The sequence below is a fragment of the Bos indicus x Bos taurus genome, chromosome 8 (assembly GCF_003369695.1).
Source record: "Bos indicus x Bos taurus breed Angus x Brahman F1 hybrid chromosome 8, Bos_hybrid_MaternalHap_v2.0, whole genome shotgun sequence".
NCBI lineage: Eukaryota > Metazoa > Chordata > Mammalia > Artiodactyla > Bovidae > Bos > Bos indicus x Bos taurus.
In genome coordinates, this window is record NC_040083.1 from 42,246,011 (window position 1) to 42,268,001 (window position 21,991).

The 21,991-nt window shown below is 40.8% G+C and overlaps 1 protein-coding gene across 6 annotated transcripts in view; it reads right to left on the bottom strand.

The window, feature by feature from the left end:
• SMARCA2 (SWI/SNF related, matrix associated, actin dependent regulator of chromatin, subfamily a, member 2) overlaps nucleotides 1–21,991 on the bottom strand; it is a 179,726-nt gene that overhangs the window by 69,025 nt on the left and 88,710 nt on the right. For all 6 annotated transcript variants that reach the window (XM_027549377.1, XM_027549379.1, XM_027549378.1 and 3 more), the window contains 4 exons: nucleotides 20,122–20,288; nucleotides 11,919–12,082; nucleotides 5,357–5,584; nucleotides 1,547–1,624 (listed from right to left, as the gene is read on the bottom strand). In XM_027549377.1, the coding sequence (XP_027405178.1) occupies nucleotides 1,547–1,624; nucleotides 5,357–5,584; nucleotides 11,919–12,082; nucleotides 20,122–20,288 (637 nt within the window). The remainder of the gene's footprint in view (nucleotides 1–1,546; nucleotides 1,625–5,356; nucleotides 5,585–11,918; nucleotides 12,083–20,121; nucleotides 20,289–21,991) is intronic.

The window sequence follows — 21,991 nt, forward strand, 5'->3', positions numbered from 1 at the left end:
GCAAACATCTTGCAATCCAGAGAGTGAATACAAAAACCTCACTTTTTAGTTTCTCTTGAAAAGCTGGAATTTCTGACTACATGGGACGTTCAGCTCTGTCTCCCTGAGACAAAACAACTCCCTTTGTTCACCCTTCACCACCATCCACTCACCCCTGTCCACATGCTTCCCTCATGCCCCTCTGTCTGAGACCTGGGGGCTTCAAATCTGGGGGCTTTGATTGGGGGTTCCCCAGCATTTATTCGCTCACTCCACAGACAGGCTAAATGTTAGGAAGATCAAAAGATTAAACACATTGAGCGGAGCCTTTTTAGGTCCTGACCTATGCTGACATCCTCATGAGGCCTGAAATTTTGCAAATATTTATTAAGCATCTATTATGTGCCAGTAACTGGTCTGAGCACTGGGGATACAGAGGTAAATAAGATAGCTATAGTTAATGCCTTAAGAATACAATCAAATATGATGTCTGAGGGCCTCACTCACTAGCCAAGAGCCTTGCTTCCTTCCCTACTGACCTTGTGGCAGACATACATCAAATTCAGGTTTTGGCAAGATTACAGATGATTATGTATCCTGGAAAGTCAATGTTGAAACATCATGGACATTAAATTTTCAAATGTCAAGGTTCTTTGCATCTGCGTTATACCAGTGAAAGGAAACCAATTTAGATCTTTAAGGGAAAGCTATACCTTGATGCAGACCTAGAAGGTTGCTTCCCAGAACCTGCCTGCCAATACAGGAGATGAGAGACATGGGTTTGATCCTGGGGTCAGGCAGATCCCCTGGAGGAGGGCACGGCAACCCACTCCAGTATTCTTTTTTTTTTTTTTTTTCCACTCCAGTATTCTTGCCTGGAGAATCCATGGACAGAGGAGCCTGGTGGGCTAAGGTCCACAGGGTCGCAAAGAGTCGGATATGACTGAACCAATTTAGCATGCACACCTTGAATCTTACCTAGAAGGTTGCTTAGGGAGGCTCTCTTCAACAGGAAGAAAAGGAAGGAGGTCATCTCAGTTCCTGTCCTCCTACTGTCCCCCTGCCCCCTCCAGGGAACATATTTGTTTGGAGCCCTAAGGAGACAGCTAGGGAATAGCTGTGAACTCTGCCTGGAGGAGCAGGGCAGGTTCCCTGAAGGATGCCTCCCAGCATTAGAAATGAGCTGGAAGCGGGGGTGTGTCTGTGGTAAGCTGGGGACCACACTGCCTGTCCTGAGGGTTCAGCTGCTACTCAGCCCTAGCCAAATGCTTCCATCAGAGGTGGGCCTGGTATTACGGCCCATGCTCATTTTCAAGGGAAGCCAGAAATCAGGATTCTTTTTTGTGTTGGCAACAGACTTCAAATTTTTAAAAAACACAGCATGGGCCAAACAAAATATGTCTGCAGGCTAAATCCAGCTAGTTTGCAGCCTCTGAACTGAAGGAAAAGGCTCAGGCTTTACAAATGAAATTTGGCCAGGGCACACAGGCCCCAGACATCGTGCATTTAACAGAAGGCAGTGGGGAGGGAATGAGGCATTTGTTTCCATGCTTTTCTGTAACATTACCATAAAAAGATCAAATTCCTCCTCTCGTCGAGCAATCATTTGGTTCAGAGTCTCGTCGTCGGGCACTTCATCTTCTTCCTGGGATTAAGAACAGAACAGAAGAGAATGAGTTAGCAGGCTTCCAGGAGACAGGTTGGACAACTGGGGTGAGGTACCAATGACTAAGGTGAATCTCCAGAGGTGATTCTCCAGACCAATGGGACCCCATTTCAAGCCAGAAAGAAAACAGAAGGGTCACTTGCCATAAGTATTTTGCAAGCAATTCAAAGCATCTTTCCAGAGCAAAAACTGTTTAGGCAGGAAACAGTACACTCTAAGAAATACCAGTTCTTTTGACGGTGGGAGGGGGTGTACCTTGATTCCCTTAATTTAATTTTATTTTTTTGGCCATACAGCACAGGATGCGGGATCTTAGTTCCCTGACCAGGGATCAAACCCATGCTCCCTGCATTTGGAGTATGGAGTTTTAACCACTGGCCCACCAGGGAAGTCCCTTGATTTCCTTACTTTTAAAACAGGTTACTTACTGTCTCCCTGCCTCAACGACCTCATCTGTAAAATGGGCATGACATTTACTCCACAGAGTAGATGTAGGATTTAAATAAGGAAATCCCCATGAGAATGGGTCTAGCATTAATTCTTTTAATTCCATTAACCTTATGCGTGATATAAATGCTTATCTTCAAAGCTTTATGAAGAACACGAGTATGTGAAACTTAGTGATAAGACACAAAGCAAGACCACAAAAATCACATGGATATATGTGTCAAATACATAGCCTTTAAAATATGTTTAATCAATGTATTTCAGTGGGCACTATTATGCAACTGTTACAGCTGTGGTTGTGACAACTCAAAAGGTATCAATAACAAGCCCCCCACAAAACTCTTCTTAATGAAAATAATTTAAATGAGGTAGAGAAAGCAATTAACCAAGGCCTCACATTTTCATTTTATAATATGTTAGACCAAGGCACATTACATATCTGAAAATTCCTCAGAAACCAACAGTTCTAAAAGTTTTTAGAAATGTTATTCTATAAATTTCACACTTAAAAGATTCCAGAGGTTGGGTAGATACTACAAAGCTTACAATCCAAAATGCTTTTTATTATATGCTGAGTGAGCTTGTTAAAAATCAAATGGGGAATTTCAGTGTATTAGCAGAGGGAAGAAAGGGAAGCCCAGAACTTCAAACATCCAGTTTCCCAAGTCATATTGATACATTCAAAATGAGGCAACTTGTTCCAGAAAGAGTATGAGTGTCCTAGCAGCTTAAAGGAGATGCCTCTGTCCCAAGACAATGCCTGGTGCACTGTGTCAGAAATGAATGCAGGTCAGTAACGTAAAAACTGATGACTCAAGATAAAATTACTTGTGAAAAACTTATGCTAGTTCATCTCTTGATGGAAGGCAATTTGTCTAAATACATTATTATATTTCATCTGACAAAGAAATAGACTAGTTAGAGTGGGCTGTGACTGCAAGATACAAAGAATTTGGTTAGTATATCCTCTGGTGAAAAGATGTCCGGCTTTGTCCACCCTATTCCTAGGATCATGTTATCCCCTCATAGCCTATATAGTGTCAGGTTGGACTTCTCCCAAGCCCAAGATGAAAAGATGCTCTTGTAAACTGGCAAGAAGCCTGGCTTTCACAGAGCACACACTGGCTGGCAAGTGGGCAATACATCTGCTTGGTTTCCTTATGGCCTAGTGAGTGCTCCATGATCCATCAACCACGGTGATAGCTGCTGCAGATACTCAGGATCAGAGACCCTGACTGCAGACGATCAGGGTCCACAAACATCTTCACATCAGGACACGTGCTATCCAGAAAATGGTAACATTTGTCCGACACACAGACAGCCTGGAAGGGGTGTGGAGCCCCAGCAAGTCTGCTCAGTTAGAAGCAGCTGGAATCAGATTCCACTGAAGACTCCACCTGGTGGCCCTCAGACCTTTGGTCCTGTCCACAACATCCATGAGCATATTTGGTCCCTGCCAAGTGGTTCTGGACAAATATCAAAGAGCTTTTGGTGTGGACCAAATGTCTTATAGATTAAATGTCTTAACGGATGTTTTGGATAGGACCAAATGTCCTGCAAGGGCCCTGAGGACTAGGAGAGGTCAACATCTCCCTGAGGTCTCAGAAGGTTGCAAAGTTACAGGCAACACTAGATTCCAGCTAACACAGGTCGGGGTTATTTCCACAAGGCCTACATAAAACAAAACAAGCAAAAATGTCATGGAGACGCCTAGCTGAATATCAACTCTGCGTATTATTTTATTTTTTTAAATTTCCAACTGTGTAAAAAATAAAAAATAAATCACCTGACAACCTGATTCTAAATCTGTATCAAATATTCAATTTTGAGAATCAAATCTGTATCAAACATTCAATTCCTAGAATCAAATGTAGCAAATTACTTAAGATCAAAATTTTAAAAATATGAGTGAATATATGTACATATGCATTTTCATCATTTTAGTGAAATCTAACATATAACTAATCAAATATATAAGACTGACAAGTGAAGAGGCATAACAGAAAAGTGCTCTTCAATTTGCAAAAAGATTCATTTCAGGATTCTTTTAAATATCAAGAACTACTTCACATTTCAACTTATTTCAGAAAAAAAAGTAAATGAGGTTTTTGAAAGAATCTGGCTTATAATTTATAGAAGATTTAAAAAACATTCTACTCAAGGCAAAATCAAACTATAGTTGACCTTGAACAACTGCGACTAGTCCATGCATATATTATAGGGGACCCTTTGGACCCATGATTCCTCTGCATCCCCAGATTCAACCAACTACAGATGCATGTAGTGCTGTATTATTTAGTATGGAAAACATCTGCATGTAAGTGGACCCACACAGTTCAAACTGTGTTGTTTAAAGGTTAACTGTATATCTAATATACGCAATGAAAATAGTATTCCACATGAATATGTAAGACCAACCCATTTTTCCATTTATAAACATGGGCACACCAAACCAAATCTGTCCATCCCAAGTTAATCTTGTGATAAGGACTGATGCTGGTATTTGGTATTGTCTTATAGATTACGTACTATCTCTTAACTCTTTCAAACCCATTTGGGAATGAAAATGTAGTAACGAATGACTAAGACTAGCAATCTAAAAAAACACAGCTACCCAAAGATTCCCCGAGAGAAACAAAATCGATGCATTCTTGGAACAGTGTTGGCAAATAAAAAGAGATTTGTTTTTGTCAGTAATTTTCTCAGTCTTTGGTCAGCTCTTAATAGGAGAATTTGGAGTGGAGGTTAAGATCATTCTTTTTCCAGTAGAAGTATGACTCAAAGAGCTAAAGATAGCTGCAAGGGCTTCTCCTACAAACATATTGAAGTTCTGTGATCCCTGATCAAAAAGCAAGAGAGAAAAAGGGCTCTGAAGGATGGAGACAGAAAAGGCAAGGAGGAGCCCTTCGGTTTTGTCTAGTCTCATCTAGCAGCTTCTTTCAAGAGGCCTTTCTGCAATTCTGCATCCTCCCTACAGAGGGCAGCACTCACAGTACAATCGAGCGTGCAGGTAGCATCTCTCTGGCGGAAACCAGGGAAGCACCCGCTAGCCAAGCCTTCAGGTCCCTCTAGCAGGTGCTTTTAAGACACTTGTCTGGATAAGTTTCACAGGCTTTCTGTGAAATTTTTATAGGGGCGAGATAGCGGCTAATTTATTCATTTAATTAACACCAGCCCAGGAAATGCTTTAAAGAACAAAGAGGTCCTTCTTAACCCTCGCAAGACTCAAGGTCACTGACTTCTAGACTCGCCTTTCTGCCGTACCTCATTTTCCTCTTCATGCTCCAGTATGGCCTGCAGGAAGGCCCTCCGCTCATGGCTGGAAGACTTCTGATCAAACATGCCCGCCTGGATCACCTTCTGATCCACATTCAGCTTGTACTTGGCGGCGGCGAGGATCTTCTCCTCCACACTGTTGACCGTGCAGAGTCTCAGCACGCGGACCTCGTTTTGCTGGCCAATGCGGTGAGCGCGGTCCTGCGCCTGCAAGTCCTGTTGGAGAGAACCACATGCTTGAGGGCCAATGCATTTGGGTTAGTGGCCGCGTCGCCCACCTGAGAGGAAACCAGGGAGGCGTTACTTAATCCACCTTTACTAATGCAAGATTCTGCTTACATTTATAAAATATACAAGCTACCTTCCATCGAAAAATTCAAGGTCATTGCTAGCTGAGGGAACCTGAGTTCAAATTAACCAAGCTAACTGAAATACATCAGGTTTTGAAATCCAGGTCTCAAGATGGTTTTTTGTTGTTGTTCTTGTTGTTTGTTTTTAATGTGTCCCTAGGTTCACCAAATTTGTCCCTAACTAAAAAATAAATAAATAAATTTGATGTCACAAGTATGACTTCGATATTAACTACAACTAATCCTAAATTTCGGAGATCTTCCCTGGTGGCTCAGATGGTAAAGCGTCCGCCCACAATGCGGGAGACCTGGGTTCGATCCCCGGGTTGGGAAGATCCCCTGGAGAAGGAAATGGCAACCCACTCCAGTATTCTTGCCTGGAGAATCCCATGGACAGAGGACCCTCATAGGCTACATGGGGTAGCAGAGTCAGACACGACTGAGCGACTTCACTTTCACTTTCAACCCTAAATTGCAGGGTTAAAGTGAAAGTGAAAGTGTTTGTGGCTCAGCCCTGTCTGACTCTTTGCAACCCCATGGACTGTGTGGCCTGCTAGGCTCCTCTGTCCTTGGAGTTCTAGCAAGAACACTGGTATGGGTTGCCATTCTCTTCTCTGGGGGATCTTCCTGACCCAGGAATCAAACCCAGGTTTCCCTCATTGCAGGCAGATTCTTTACCATCTGAGCCACCAGGGAAGCTGGTTGCAGGGTTAAAGGAAGGTGTTAAAGATGATTATTAAGATACTGCTGAATTATACACTCATACATTATACATATATCACACATTGTTCATAAAATGATTGTCCATGTAGCAAATTTTCTGGGATCTAATTCAAATAATCAAACACTCAACCTTTAGTTTGGGGGAATGAAAGGGAAAGCTAGTCGAGTGGTAAACAAGTCAACATTTGGGGGATAGAAATTTGGCACTGTGTATCAAAAGTGTTAAAATTGATTGTGGTCCTTAACTTAGAAATTCCACTTCTGAAAATGCATCCTAAGGGAATAATCATGCATATGCACAAAGATTTACAATAAGGATGCACCTTTCAGCATTATATATTATTTATATTTTTTTTTTAAAAAGCAGAATTAAGTAAACATTCAACAGTAACAGATTGGTGAAATAAATTAGTCTTCTACCATATGTGCCAAGATAGTACATTAAAATTATACTGCAGAAAACTTAATGACACAAAGCTATAATATGTGAAAACTGCAAGTTACATATGAGTATGTACGCTATGCTCTATGTGCATATATTTATCTATACCAAGAAAAGGGAGAAAGGACAAATACTAAGAAGCCAATAATATTTACATGCATTGGAGAAGGAAATGGCAACCCACTCCAGTGTTCTTGCCTGGAGAATCCCAGGGACGGGGGAGCCTGGTGGGCTGCCATCTCTGGGGTCGCACAGAGTCGGACACAACTGAAGCGACTTAGCAGCAGCAGCAGCAGCAGCAGCAGCAGCAAGATTATAGGTGTTGTTACATTTTCTTCATTTTATTTTCATGTGGTTTGGCAATTTTTTTTCTGCTTTGACTATATATTACTCTTGTAATAAAAAAATAAGGTTTTAATGAAATCTTTAAATAAAAACCTTCATAAAGCTATGAGGCAGAGTTACCTAATTTTAAGGCCACATAAAAACTTGTTGGCATGTTACTTTTATTTCGGTCCAGGTAATGGCTTCTGGGCCAATGTTAATTAGTTGTTTCCATGTGTCCTCCATTAAACCCATGTACATTTTTAGGGCAAAGGTCTGTCCCGTATCCTGCATCCCTGGCATCTTGAAAAATTTTTTTGCACAGAGCTGATACTCCATAGCTATAAGGCCATCATCCTGACAAGATGAGTTTCCTGGTCACTCGTGCAGCTGTAAGACACAACAAGCTGAAGCCTGCCCAGGAGACCTGACTTTGCTGGCCCTTTACAATTAAATGACTAATTGGGCAAAAGTTTTTTCTCAGAAGATATCTGAATGGGAGAGCTAAACTATGAAGACAGCTGGGACTCATCCAAATTAGATTAGTTTCCAAAGAGGAGAAAGTGAGGAAGATCATTAAAAGCCGAAGGTATAGAGTCACTAGGGAGGAAACCCTACACTTCCTTTCCAAGCCCTGAGTTCGGTCCTCTCTCTCCACACATCTTCACCAGAAGGGCTGAGCAGCAGCCGAGTTGGGAAGTTCTGTGCCATCCGCCCCGATTATTTCCCAGAAGAGGGGTCGAATACCGATTCCAGAATGGGCCCAGTGGCAAATATTCCAGGCTCCCTGGGTCAAGAGCAAACATTGAGCAACTGTTCCTACTGAAGGCTGATACTCATTTTTCTTTCTTTTTCAATTGCACATTTTATATGTAAAAATGTGAGAATCATTCTTTGCTTGTATTGTGGTCCAGACTTAGGTGGTTGGCCAGACTTACCCCTGGGTTATAGTTTGAGCCTGTCCTAGAAGATGCTGATAAAACATAAAATACTAAGGTCCAGCTTGCAGCAGATTATGACAGGTGAGGAAGTGGAGAGCACGGACCATCTACAAACACGGGAACAAGTTCTTGAACCCTTGGGAGCTTGTTGCCATTATGTTTTTGCTGGTGGTGGAGGTGGTGGTGGTGGTCTTTTTTGGCATGTTTAACATGATCTGTTTGGAAAATAGCAAAAATGACTATTTCTAGGCTGAAGTTTATGCAAGGTAAGCCTGTGGGCTTCCATGCCAAAAATAGGGGGAAATATCAATATTATGACAAAGAGGTAAGTATTACAATCACTGAATGGATTATTTACCATTTCTGCGGTCTTAGAGATCTGGAACCCCATCACACTGATTTAGGTGTGATGATATCTGAAGATAAGAACACAGCCTGAGAAAAGGACCTCCAAAGTAACTGTGCTGTTGACCTCTCTGTAATAACAACACAGCTCCTGCTCCACGGGTTAAAGTAAATAAAATAAAGTAAATACCCGTGTTTCTCTTAGAAGTTTGGAAATGAGAGTCCTGGTGACTCCAAAAGGTTTTAGTGATAATTCCACATTCATATGTTCTATCTTTGACTTTAGCAATGGCCTCCAATTAGCAATTTTAAGGCCAGAATCTTCAACCTGTCAACCTATGTCAAATTAACCCCCTTTCACCAATGTGCCTTAATTTTGATTCAATGCAATAAAGAATAATTACAGGAAAAAAGTGTTTCTTCAATACATGCTGAAGCCAAGATGGAAAAAGAACTCTACAACTTTTATTTGGAGGGGGAGGTAACATTTATGCAAGTGTACAGGGTTGAAAGAACCCAAAGCCAGGATTTAAACCCTAACTTAGACATGGGTGTGAATCCTGGCTGTGCTTCCTGGGTTTCTTTACATATAAAATACTCTGAGGATTACCTGAAATGAGGTATGCAAAGTGCCTCATAGTATCTGGGAGAGTTGTTGTTTAGTAAAAGTTAGTTCTCCTACCTTTTAAATGAAAAATTAGTGTTCATCTGTATCACTCTAAGATCACTGATTTCTGAAAATTAAAAAAATAAAAGTCTGCCCAAACTAATGGCCATGTTTAAATGACAGGCATGAAAGAAAAAAAATCTAGTCATTCTAGTTAACCAAATCAGGTGGAAATGAATCTACCTATGGCAGATATATAAATATCTGCAGAAATATATGGCCCAGTGCGAGGAATTTGGGATAAATTAGACCAGAGGAAATGTGGGGGTCTGTGTTTTGTTGCCCAAGTTTCAATTCACATGCATTGTGAACTGTTAGGTATGCATGTAACTTACTTTGATTCTGGGGTTCCATTTTAGCTACTGTTCATAAACGTGTGTGTGTGTGTGTGTGTGTGACAGAGAGGTAGAGACAGAAACGCATGGATGTCCCAGCATCCTTTCTCATGGTATACTAGCATTTCTGGAAACTAGATTTCCTTGGATTCTTAGCATAAACACTGTGCCAATGAGGGTGAACAGCTGAGATGCCACAGAAGTGTTTATCCTGGAAGATAAAATCTAGTGAACTCTCCATTCACCTACACCCAGGTTACTGTATCTCATTGAATATTTAGGCAGCAGCAACGAGGGTGATGTAAACAGCCAGGCAGACTAAGCGTCCTGGGAGGAGGGGAATCACACATCCTTCCCTAGATACTTAGCCTAGCTCAGTGCCCATGGCATAACAGGCCTTCAAAAAATGTTTGTGGAACATTTACCACGACAAGAGGAAAACTGTGGGTTTCTCCTGGGTCTCCCTGTGATTTGGAAAGAAATATGGGATATAAAAATATACAAGGCATATAAGACTATCTCCCAAAGACCAATACACTATATGCTGGTCACCTGTGACCCTTTTCAGGGTGAGAAAATTTCAAAAGGAACTCGACTTTAATGTCATCACCGAGAAAGAATGGCTGGTGGGCACATGCAGTGGTCAAGGCTGGTGGCCACCCAAAGGTTTGGAATCACTGCTTTATTCTTGAAGTCAGGGATCCCCAGATGTGTGAGGAAGTCTGTCTGAATCTCCCGGAAGCTTGTGTATAGGGAAGTCTAGACAAGTGGGAAGACCCTACAAAATTAAGGGTGAGGTGCAGGGAATGACAAGCAGGCATGGCTGTTTTTAAAAAGCTCCCTCGTAATTCTAATGCATCTGAACTCCACTTCCTGACAAAAACAACTTCTGTAAGCCTTTTCCACCCAATCTTCACAAGAACCTATGAGATGGTATGATTCTGCGTATTTATAGTCCATGAGACCTGTACAGGAAGGAGTCCAGGTTAAGCTGATGTAGAATTCACCTTCCTATGTGAGAGCTGCAGTTCTCTTTACTACTGTGAATCCATATTTGTTCCAATATGAATCTAATCCTCAAAAATATCACCCTGCATGTGTGCTAAGTCGCTTCATTCATTTTCAACTCTTTGCAGCTCTATGAACTGTAGCCCACCAGGCTCCTCTGTCTATGGGATTTTCCAGGCAAGAATACTTGAGTAGGTGTCCATGCCCTCCTTCAGGGAATTTTCCCGACCCAGGGATCAAACCTGCATTTCTTACGTGTCCCGCACTGACAGGCAGGTTCTTTACCACTAGCACCACCCGGGGAGCCTGAATATTGCTCTACTGAGTATCTTATAGGCAGGTATACTACCTACCTCCCAGACGAAACTGCCACAAGGGACCTATTCTATTTGCTTTTTTAGTAGCTGCTCATAGAATATTCTATGCATTTTATTTATTTATTTATTTTTTCTTCTTCTTCTTTTTTTATTTTTATTTTTTTTTATTTTTAAACTTTACATAATTGTATTAGTTTTGCCAAATATCAAAATGAATCCGCCACAGGTATACATGTGTTCCCCATCCCGAACCCTCCTCCCTCCTCCCTCCCCATACCATCCCTCTGGGCCGTCCTAGTGCACCAGCCCCAAGCATCCAGCATCGTGCATTGAACCTGGACTGGCAACTCGTTTCCTACATGATATTTTACATGTTTCATTGCCATTCTCCCAAATCTTCCCACCCTCTCCCTCTCCCATTTTAAAAAATTGAAGTATAGTTGATTTAAAATGTTTTAGGTGTACAGAATAGAATATTTTTTGACGACGATTTTAAATAAAACACACAGAATAAAAACCTAATATACAAATTGTTTGACCTTGGGGGACATTATTTCCAGCTTTCTAGGACTCATTTTTACCAGGTGACTCAGATGGTAAAAAATCCGCCTGCCACTGCAGACCCAGGTTCAAGCCCTGGGTCAGGAAGACTCCCTGGAGAAGGGAATGGCTACCCACTCGAGTATTCTTGCATGGAGAATTCCAAGGACAGAGGAGCCTGGTGGGTTACAGTCCAAGTGTCCGCAAAGAGTTGGACACAACTGAGCAACTAACACTTTCAAATACACTTTGCTCAGTGGCAATCCCAGGAGATGGAGGATGGAGGGGCTTAAAATGAAGGGGAACCTTGAGTTTTTGTCCTGCAAACTTGAACTCTTCAAAGGCACACCAAAGGCATGTGTAAGACGTCTCAATATCTATGTTTCAAGGGATATAAGAAAGTAGACATAAGAATGTGTTGGACTGTTTTCCCTTTGGAGACATGGTCCACTTGTTTAGGAATGCGCTCTGCCCCATAAATGCATATGAGGGAACCGCTAGCCTCCCCAGTCTTCTCCAGAAGGGAGGCTAGGGCACCAAAGGCAGAGAGATGCACACCTGATGAGGATTCCAGTCGCTGTCAAAGATGACCACAGTATCAGCGGCCTGGAGATTCAAGCCCAGGCCTCCAGCTCTTGTGCTCAGCAAGAAAATGAAATACTGGGACCCAGGTTCATTGAATTTCTTTAGCAAAGCAGCACGATCTTCAGACTTGGTGGTACCTGAAGGGATGAGAAAAATAAATTTGCCAATTAACTCCTGTCTGAAAATGGCACAGAGCTAGACAAAAGGGCCTGCTTCCTTGAGAAACAGACTCAGACTCCTCTTAGTATTGGTGAGGAAACCCCTAAGGTTTTTGCACTTTTGAAAGGAAAACTGAACATCTTGCAATTAGAAAAAAGAAAGAGATAGTAAGAGACTTTTCTCTAATCAAGAAGGAATGCTCTATCTACTCCTCATTGTTCCAAAATATTGAAAAGAGTTTAAATATTCTAATAGGGAATCTGTGAAACTTACAAATCTTGTAACATTCTTACGTTAACCTAAAACTCGGTGAAAACATTTTCCGGATTTATTTTCATGCTTGAAAACACCAAATAACTTAAAAAATATACACACACACACACGTTTAAAAGGATTATTATAATGGCTTAAAGCTACTTTGCCAGTCGACTTTAGAGTGGGGACTTGTTTATGCCCAAGAGAATGGAAACAAAAGGAAATTGATTTCTACTATATTTTGCCATTCGGATGGCTACTGAGCATGATCTGGCTAGTAAAAACATAAAATGTGAATGGAATATTTTTATACTCTTTAGCAAGACTTGAAACCAAAATAATTTTTTAAAAAAAGCAATCTCTGGGTCAGTTCTCATGCTGACATTCTGAACTGTTCAGTTCAAAGGATATAAACTAAAGACAAATAAAGCTGCAGGTAATACACTTGGCAATGGATCACCCCATGGTGTCTGATGAGACTCCAAAATAGTGAATAAGCAGGGAGTATGCAACCCCAGAATACAGAGTCCACTTTTGGGCATGAAGAACATATTCTGGGGTTTCATACTCTCTGCTTATTTAGTATTTTGGAGTCTCATCAAACATCATGGGGTGAGCCATGGCCAGGTGCATTACCTGCTGCTTTGTTTGGATTTAGACCAAAATGCAGTACTTGGGGGCAATCTAAAAAAATCAATAGAATGATCTCAGTTCATTTCCAAGGCAAACTATTCAACATCACAGTAATCCATGTCTACACCCCAACCACTGATGCCAAAGAAGCTGAAGTTGACTGGTTCTGTGAAGACCTACAAGACCTTCTAGAACTAATACAAAAAAAAAAAAAAAGGTGTCCTTTTCATCATAGGGAAATGGAATGCAAAAGTAGGAAGTCAAGAGATACCCAGGATAACAGCCAACTTTGGCTTTGGAGTACAAAATGAAGCAGGCAAAAGCTAACAAGAGTTTTAGCAAGAGAACACTGGTCATAGCAAACACTTTTTCCCAACAATATAAGAGATGGCTCTACACATGAACATAACCAGATGGTCAATACCAAAATCAGATTATGTTCTTTGCAGCTGAAGATGGAGAAGTTCTATACAGTCAGCAAAAACAAGACCTGGAGCTGACTGTGGCTCAGATCATAAGCGCCTTATTACAAAATTCAGACTTAAATTGAAGAAAGTAGGGAAAACCACTAGGCCATCCAGGTATGACCTAAATCAAGTCCCTTATGATTATACAGTGTAAGTGACAAATAGATTCAAAAGGATTAGATCTGATAGACAGAGTGCCTGAAGAACTATGGATGGAGGTTCATAGCATTGTATAGGAGGTGGTGACCAAAACCATACCCAAGAAAAACAAATGTAAGAAGGCAAAGTGATTGAGGAAGCTTTACAAATAGCTAAGGAAACAAAAGACATGAAAGGCAAGGAAGAAAGGGAGAGTAGTCACCCAACTGAATGCAGAGTTCCAGAGAATAGCAAGGAGAGATAGGAAGGCCTTCTTAAGTGAACAATGAAAAGAAATAGAGAAAAACAATAGACTAGAAAAGACCAGAGATCTCTTCAATAAAATCAGAGATACCAAGGCAACATTTCATGCAAGGATGAGCACAATAAAGGACAGAAATGGTAAGGAACTTAACAGAAGCAGAAGGGATTAAGAAGAGGTGACAAGAATACACAGAAGAACTATACAAAAAAAGTCTTAACGACTGGGATAACCACGATGGTGTGGTCACTCACCTAGAGCCAGACATCCTGGAGTGTGAAGTCAAGTGGGCCTTAGGAAGCATCACTACCAGCAAAGCTAGTGGAGGTGATGGAATTCCAGTTGAGGTATTTCAAATGCTACAAGATGACACTCTCAAAGTGCTGCACTCAACGTGTCAGCAAATTTGGAAGTCAGCAGTGGCCACAGGACTGGAAAAGGTCAGTTTTCATTCCAGTCCCAAAGAAAGGCAATGCCAAAGACTGTTTAAACTATGATACAACTGCACTCATTTCACATGCTAGCAAGGTTATGCTCAAAATCCTTCAAGCTAGGCGTCAGCAGTATGTGAGCCAGGAACTTCCATATGTACCAGCTGGGTTTATAAAAGGCAGAGGAACCAGAGATCAAATTGCCAACCTTCGTTGGATCATGGAGAAAGTAAGGGAGTTTCAGAAAAACATCTACTCCTGCTTCTTTGACTATGCTAAAGCCTTGGTGTGGATCGCAACAAACTATGGAGAATTCTTCAAGAGCTGAGAATACCAGACCTCCTTACCTGTTTCCTGAGCAACTTGTATGTGGGCCAAGAAACAACAGTTAGAACAATACATTGAACAATGGAATGGTTCAGAATTGGAAAAGGAGTACAAGGCTGTATATTGTCACCCTGCTTATTTAACTTCTATGCAGAGTACATCATGTGAAATGCTGGGCTAGATGAATCACAAGCTGGAATTAAGATTTCTGGTAGAAATATCAATAACCTCAGATATGCAGATGATACTACCTCTTATGACAGAAAGTGAAGAGGAACTAAAAAGCCCTCTTGATGAGGGTGAATAAGGAGAGTGAAAAAGCTGGCTTGACACTCAATAGTCAAAAAACTTGATCATGGCATCCAGTTCCATCACTTCAAGGCAAAGGAGAAAAAGTAGACACAGTGACAGATTTTATTTTCTTGGGCTCCAAAATCACTGTGGATGGTAACTGTAGCCATAAAAACAAAAGACGCTTGCTCCCTGGAAGGAAAGCTATGACAAATGTAGACAGAGTCTTAAAAAGCAGAGACATCACTTTGCCAACAAAGGTGCATATAGTCAAAGCTACGGTTTTTCCAGTAGTCACACACGGATGTGAGAATTGGTCCGTAACGAAGGCTAAGCACCAAAGAATTGATGCTTTCAAATTGTGGTGTTGGAGAAAACTCTTGAGAGTCCCTGTATAGCAAGGAGATCAAACCAGTCAATCCTAAAAGAAATCAACCCTGAATATTCATTTGAAGCACTAATGCTGAAACTTCAATACTTTGGCCACCTGATGCGCAGAGCCGACTCTTGGAAAAGACCATGATGCTGGGAAAGATCAAGGGCAGGGGAAGGGGGCGACAGAGGATGAGATGGTTGGGTGGCATCACTGACTTAACGGACATGAATTTGAGCAAACTCCAGGAGACAGGTGGGGATAGAGGAGGCTGGTGGGCTACAGTCCACGGGGTTTCAAAGAGTCGGACACAACTTAGTTACTGAACAATAACATCACGAAGGTCCCCAGATTTGCATTCCAAATCTGTCCCTTACTCACAAAGTGTTTGTATGTATTCACCTGGCCATTTCATGAACCGCATTGGGGAAAAGGAAAAAAAAAAAATCCTATGATATTCCACCTGAATATATTTTACCAGAAAAATGTAGCTGCAGAGTCTTGAAAAAGGCTTTAGGCTGTTGGGAAATATGTATGCATATTACTTGATAGTCACTAACTGCCTGCTATACAAATATTATTTCTACATTATTTCTATTAGTTCTTTTTTTAAGGATGAAAATATACCCGCAATTTATTTCAGAGGATTAAAACATTTAAGTGACTGCAGCTGATGGAACTGAGTTACTGTGGAGGTTCAAGTTCCCAAATATGAGGGGAATCTGTCTTTCACATTAATAAAAATAGTACTCTCCTGTGGTGGGGGAGGGGATGTAGTTTCTGAATATAGCAAATGGGGATTGGAAACCAGGTCCTTTGGGTGTCCCCATTCAATGGAGAAATGTTCTTTAGAGCTCATTTTACTTTCTAAATCAGATTTCCAGTTGAGAAACCTGGTCAAACCTTTCAGTGATGAACTGCAAAAATTTAGATTTGCAGGGAAGGACACAAAATGTGTTCTGTTGAACAATGTTTCAAAAATGTGGTGTCCTTCTTTCTTTTATATGGTGTTCTTTCTTTTATGTTCAGAACCAGCATTCTGAGATCACAGTGAACTGTGTGCTCACAATGACAATGGAAGGCAAGTTCCGTTCTATCATGAAACCTTTTTGCTACATCATCTGTCCAGATACAGTGATTTTTTAAAAAAAATTATTGGTTCACATTTCACCCTCTGTCACAAATAGCCACAGAAACAAGCAAATAAAAATCTTTCCAATATGGGGAAATAAGACATTCCCAGAGATAACAGTACAGTCAGCTCTTTGTAGTCTTGGGTTGCACATTCAGGGATTCAACTAAGAGTGGATCAAAAGTATTTGGAATTTTTAAAAAATACTATAAAGTTCCCCAAAGCATAATTTGAATTAGCTGAGCACCAGCAATGATTTACACAGCATTCATATTGTATTAGGTATAATAAGTAATCTAGAGATGATTTAAATTATATGAAAGGACTTCCCTGGTGGTCCAGGGGTTAAGAATCCACCTGCCAATGCAGGAGACACAGGTTTGATCCATGGTCTGGGAGGATTCCACGTGTCTTGGGTTAACTAAGCCCGTGAGCCACAGCTACTGAATCTGCATGCTGCAACTTCTCAGCCTGTGTGCCCCAGAGCCTGTGCTCTGCAACAAGAGAAGCCCCCACTCAATGCAACTAGAGAAAGCCTATGCAGAGCAACGAAGACCCAGCACAGCAAAGAATAAATAAAATTAATAAGTAAAAAATTTTTTTAATGTTATAAAAATACATAAAGTATATGGGAGGATGTGCATAGGTTATATGTAAATATTGTACCAGTTTATATCAGGGACTTGAGCATCTGCGGATTCTAGTATTTGTGGGGGTCCTGGAACCAGTCCCTGACTTGATACTGAGGAATGAGGGACCAACTGTATACACAGCATGGAACCTGACAAATTATAAGGCCAGGAAAAGATGTGATTGAGTTACTTCTCATGCAAAGCTATGGCATTTCTTATGACAAGGTTCAGAATTTTCTGGATTACTATTTCCATTAGTCAAAGGTTCCCCGAGCCAAGATATTTGCTGATCATCAGCAATCTTTGGCATACTGCTCAAGGAGATTCAAACTACCATGTCAGGGTTTATTTCCAGCCTAAGAAATGCTGCTTGTATATGGGCACAGGATTTAAAGTGTATCAAGTCCAAGTTCTTTTAGACTTTGATGCAGAACCAAGAATACAATTAATAATAAAGGCAATTGTGTTGAAAATTGCAAATTTTCCAGAAGGAACACACTGTCAGGCTTTTATGATTACTCATTTTGACTTAGTTTCAGATGCTTTTGGAAAATGTTGTCTTCTGGGACTTAACTTTACTGCTTACTCTCATTCAAAAATCGTTTCTAGTGAAAACAAAGACTATGATGGAATCATAGTTAAATCTATCCATGCAACCATAATCTTTGCCAGGAAAAAAAATCTACTTATCTGTCATCAAATTTTTTTCCCTGAGGCCAAAAATCTGGGACATCAAATTGAGCAATGAAAATCCAAAGTCATTTTAACAATTGGGTTAAGGGGATGTGGTTGGAGGGTGGTACAGTTGGAAGTGGGTGTACTAATTTATCCATGTGTATGTTGATTGTTTGCCCATGAATTCTAACTCTGAAACAAATGGCTGTTGCTTCTTTCAGCTAGAGGTCCATGAAGGCTTCTGAATGCCATCTGTAACACTTGCTTGCTTCTTTCCTCCAACCTACTCTTTGCTAGCAGGATCAGTGAGTGACTCGTTCTCTTGAAATGGTCTGGTCATTTTCAATTAATTAAAAGTTGCTGAATAAGTTAAAAATCATTCTTAAAAATATTGTCTCTAGGAAAACCTGCATTTACAGAGATGAGAATTCATCTTGCTGGATTACCAAAACTGATTCTAAACTAATGTGCAATCAGAGATATCAAAGTTAAAATTTGGTTTCACCATCTGCCTCATGTGTAAACTTCGGCAAGTTAACTTATCTCTCTAAATCTCTGTTTTCTCATCTGTTAAATGGGGATTGTGTTTATACCTTGTTTGCTAAGAAAAATTAAATAAATAATGCACAGGAAGTGCTTTGCCTGGTATCCCACATGTACTGATAGTAGGCATTCTATAAGCATGAGCTTTTCTGACTATTATGATTGATAAAAATAAGGGCAGCAACCAACAGACAAAGATACTCTCTCAAGCTGGCAAGGACACATGAGAAAGATTTGTTTCAAGGAAGTCACTTCTTGCCAGTTTTCCAGACTCAAATATTCCAAGGCCACAGTCCTCAGGGAGCTGAGATTCCAGTCAAAATGATACAAAGCAGTAAACAATAGTTCTGCAGGACATCCGTGAGGGAAAACAGAGCTGGTGGCCTCTCACCTGAGCAGCAGTGAAGGCGGGCTTGCCTTTCAAAGGAAGAACGCTGCCTGCACTTAGCCCTCAAAAAGAGGGAGGAAGGAACAGGTTGAGCCTGAGGACAAGACTCAAGGCAGATGTGCCTAAAGACAGACTGGCTGATAGACCTGTGTTATGAATTCAGAATCAATGCTTACTTAACCATTAATCTGTTTTCAGTGACTTCAAGGAGAGGGAACTGTGTTAGTAGCTCAGTCGTGTCCAGCTGTTTGTGACCGCATGGACTGTACCCCACCAGACTCCTCCGTCCATTGAATTCTCCAGGCAAGAGTACTGAAGTGGATTGCCATTCCCTTCTTTAGGGGATCTTCCTGACCCAGGGATCGAACCTGGTATGCTGCTTTACAGGTACATTCTTTACCATCTGAACCACCAGGGAAGTAAAGTTCTTTAAAAAATCAAGTTTGTCAGAGGGTATAATTAATTTAAGAGTTAACAATGCCCTAATATGTATACCATATAGAGAATTCACTTAAAAATTCAAGTAAGAGAAAATATGGCAGGTCCGAAGTTGGTATATATCCAGTTGTATCCAGTTCATAGCAAGAGGGTGAGAAAATGTTGGATTGAAAATAAAGCATCTTTTAATGGAACATAAACTTTAAATTTTCCACTTGACAATAACTTGAATGTTACATTAGATAAAAATTGGTACTAGAAACACCATGCAGGAATTCAATGCTATCCTGGCTCTAAACCAGCTCCTATTCACCACTCTTGGAAAATGTTACCCCCTGCCATAGTAAGAACATTTTGGTATCCCCAATCTCTGAAATGCTAGGGCTGCCATCCAAATCATACAGCAATTTAGGAAGTATCTCTAAATTCATATTTTCTTCCGTTCATATTTTTTGACTAATTTTTTAAAGACATAGTGTCACTCTAAAAATCAGGCAAATATTCTGCATAGTTCACAAAATCCAGCAAACAATGAAGCCATGTCTTTTAAGGTAGCATGTATATACTTCTATTTAGAAAATGAGAGAAGTTTTAATGATAGATATAATCTTATGTGGACTATTACACTGTTACTGAAGAAGGGAATTATAACTTTTATCCCTTTAAAATATGCCTTCACATTAAAACCTAAAGGTTTATCAAAATATTCTATATGGGGGGGGGGAGTGCATAGAGAATAGACAAGCCCAAAGGCAAGAAGAGTTTTTTAATTTTAGTTTAGTTTAATTGTGGTACTTATAAATGATTTTAAGTCACGTGCATTGGCTTGAATGTAGGAAAAACATCTGCTCAAAGATTTCAGCTTATTTTAGGCTGGAGGATATAAAAACTGCTATCTAGAGAACCTGGACCTCACTCTGCTAATTCTTCAAACAATTTTACCCCTGCTTTTGACTGAGGTTGGATCTGAGTTGCCAGTATCCCTGTACTCTGAATAGCATGGCTGTGAAGCCTAATTCCTTACACACTCACCATCAAGGCGCAGGTAAAGGAAGTTCCGAAAAGCAAAGTAATCCTCCATGATGGTCATGAGGGACGTCATCTGGCAGAAAAGCAGCACGCGGTGGTTAGTCGCTCTCAATTTTGGCAGAATACGATCAAGTAGCTCAAACTTTCCCGAGGCCCGATACAGCTCAGCCCTGAACCCAAAAATGCAAAACAAGAAGACAGTATTACTGCTGTCTTCTTGAAGGATCCAGTAGAGCTTTGCTTTTCATACATTCAGTGCCTTGTGCATAGTAAACATTCAGTGAATAACTACAGAATGAATGAATGGATGAGTACATAGCCACTCCAAAGCAGTGGAGAGTATTTCATGGAAAAATAGAATAAATTTGTAGAAAACCCATAAAGAGTACATTATATACTGTAGGTATGATGACAGATTCTAGAAAGAAAAGGAAACCTTCTCATGTTCTTTATAGTTTCACTCTCTGTCTCAACTCTCTTTCTTTCTCTCTGTCCCTCCTATACATACATACACGTATATTATGTCATTTCCTTAAACCTCTACTTATTAAATTCATAAAACAACTAATTTAGGGCATTGCAATTCCCTGAAATACTTACTGAGCACCTACAGTGTGCTAAGCACACTACTGAGCATGTGCATAAGCAAAATGGAATCTCTGCTTTCCAAATGGGCAATTAGCAACTTAGGATACGTACTAAAAAGACAAACAGATACCTTCTTTGCATAAGAACAGTGTGTGGCAAATGTCAGCCCTGGACTGCTGCCTGTTTTTGTAAATAAAGTTTTATTGGAACACGGCCAGGCTTGCTCATTTATATTTGCCTATGGCTGCTTTCAAGCTACAACGACAAAGTTGAGCTGGTGCAACTGAGACTTTTGGGACAGCAAAAGTGAAAATTTTGAGATCTGGCCCTTGGCAGAAAATAATTTGCCAGCTCCTGGTTTAGAGCATCAAGGGTGACCCCAATGAAGAAATAACAGTGTAGCCTAAAACCTGACATAAAGAGCAAAAGGCAGCCAGGTGAAGAAGGGAGACTCAGGAGTGGAGAGGAAGAGATTCCAGGAAATGGAAAGAGTATGTGCAAAGGCCCTGAGGAGTAAAGGAATCTGGAGAGTCTAAAAAATGGAAAAAAAAAATGGTGTGTGTGGCTTGTGCATAAGTCGAGGAGTGGAGGGGGGATACTGGGAGATGAGAGCAGAGATGAAGAGGGTGGGGGGCAGGTTTAGACAGATCCTGTAGGGCTCTATTAGTTTTAGTTTTAAGTGAAATGGAAAGCCATTGATGGGTTTTATACAGGGGGGCCACGAGAGCTGACATCTTTTTAAAAGATGTACACTGTGAAGAATGGATTGGGGAAGAGATAGACTCCTGGAGATTCACATAAAAAATAGAAATTCACATTAAAAAAATACGATGGCAGAGTGCTATCAGATAGAGAACATTAGTGAGCTAAAGTAGAGATTTTTCCCTCCCCAAGAAACCATTCTCCTGTTTTATCAACAGGGGTATATTACATTATTAAAACTTAGTTGTAGGGGGATACTGTTGGGAAAACTCACCAGTGTATATGCATTCTAGCCTATAACATTGAAATGTAACACTGGCAGTGATTTTATGACACAGAGAACAGGTAGATTTTTCAAGGGCAGGTCTTCTCAACATCCATTCCCTGCTCTGAGAACTGTCCTTCAAACACCCGCAGAGGCCATGTTTTCAGTACACAGTCTGGCCACCCTGACAGCAGCAGCAGTGTACTCAGCATCCAGAGAGAAGGACAGCCTGGTGGCAATGGTCCTGCATGGCTTCCAATTCCTGGTTCTTGGTCCACTGACACAGCCTGCCCTTGGGATCAAAGAATGACCCCTTTA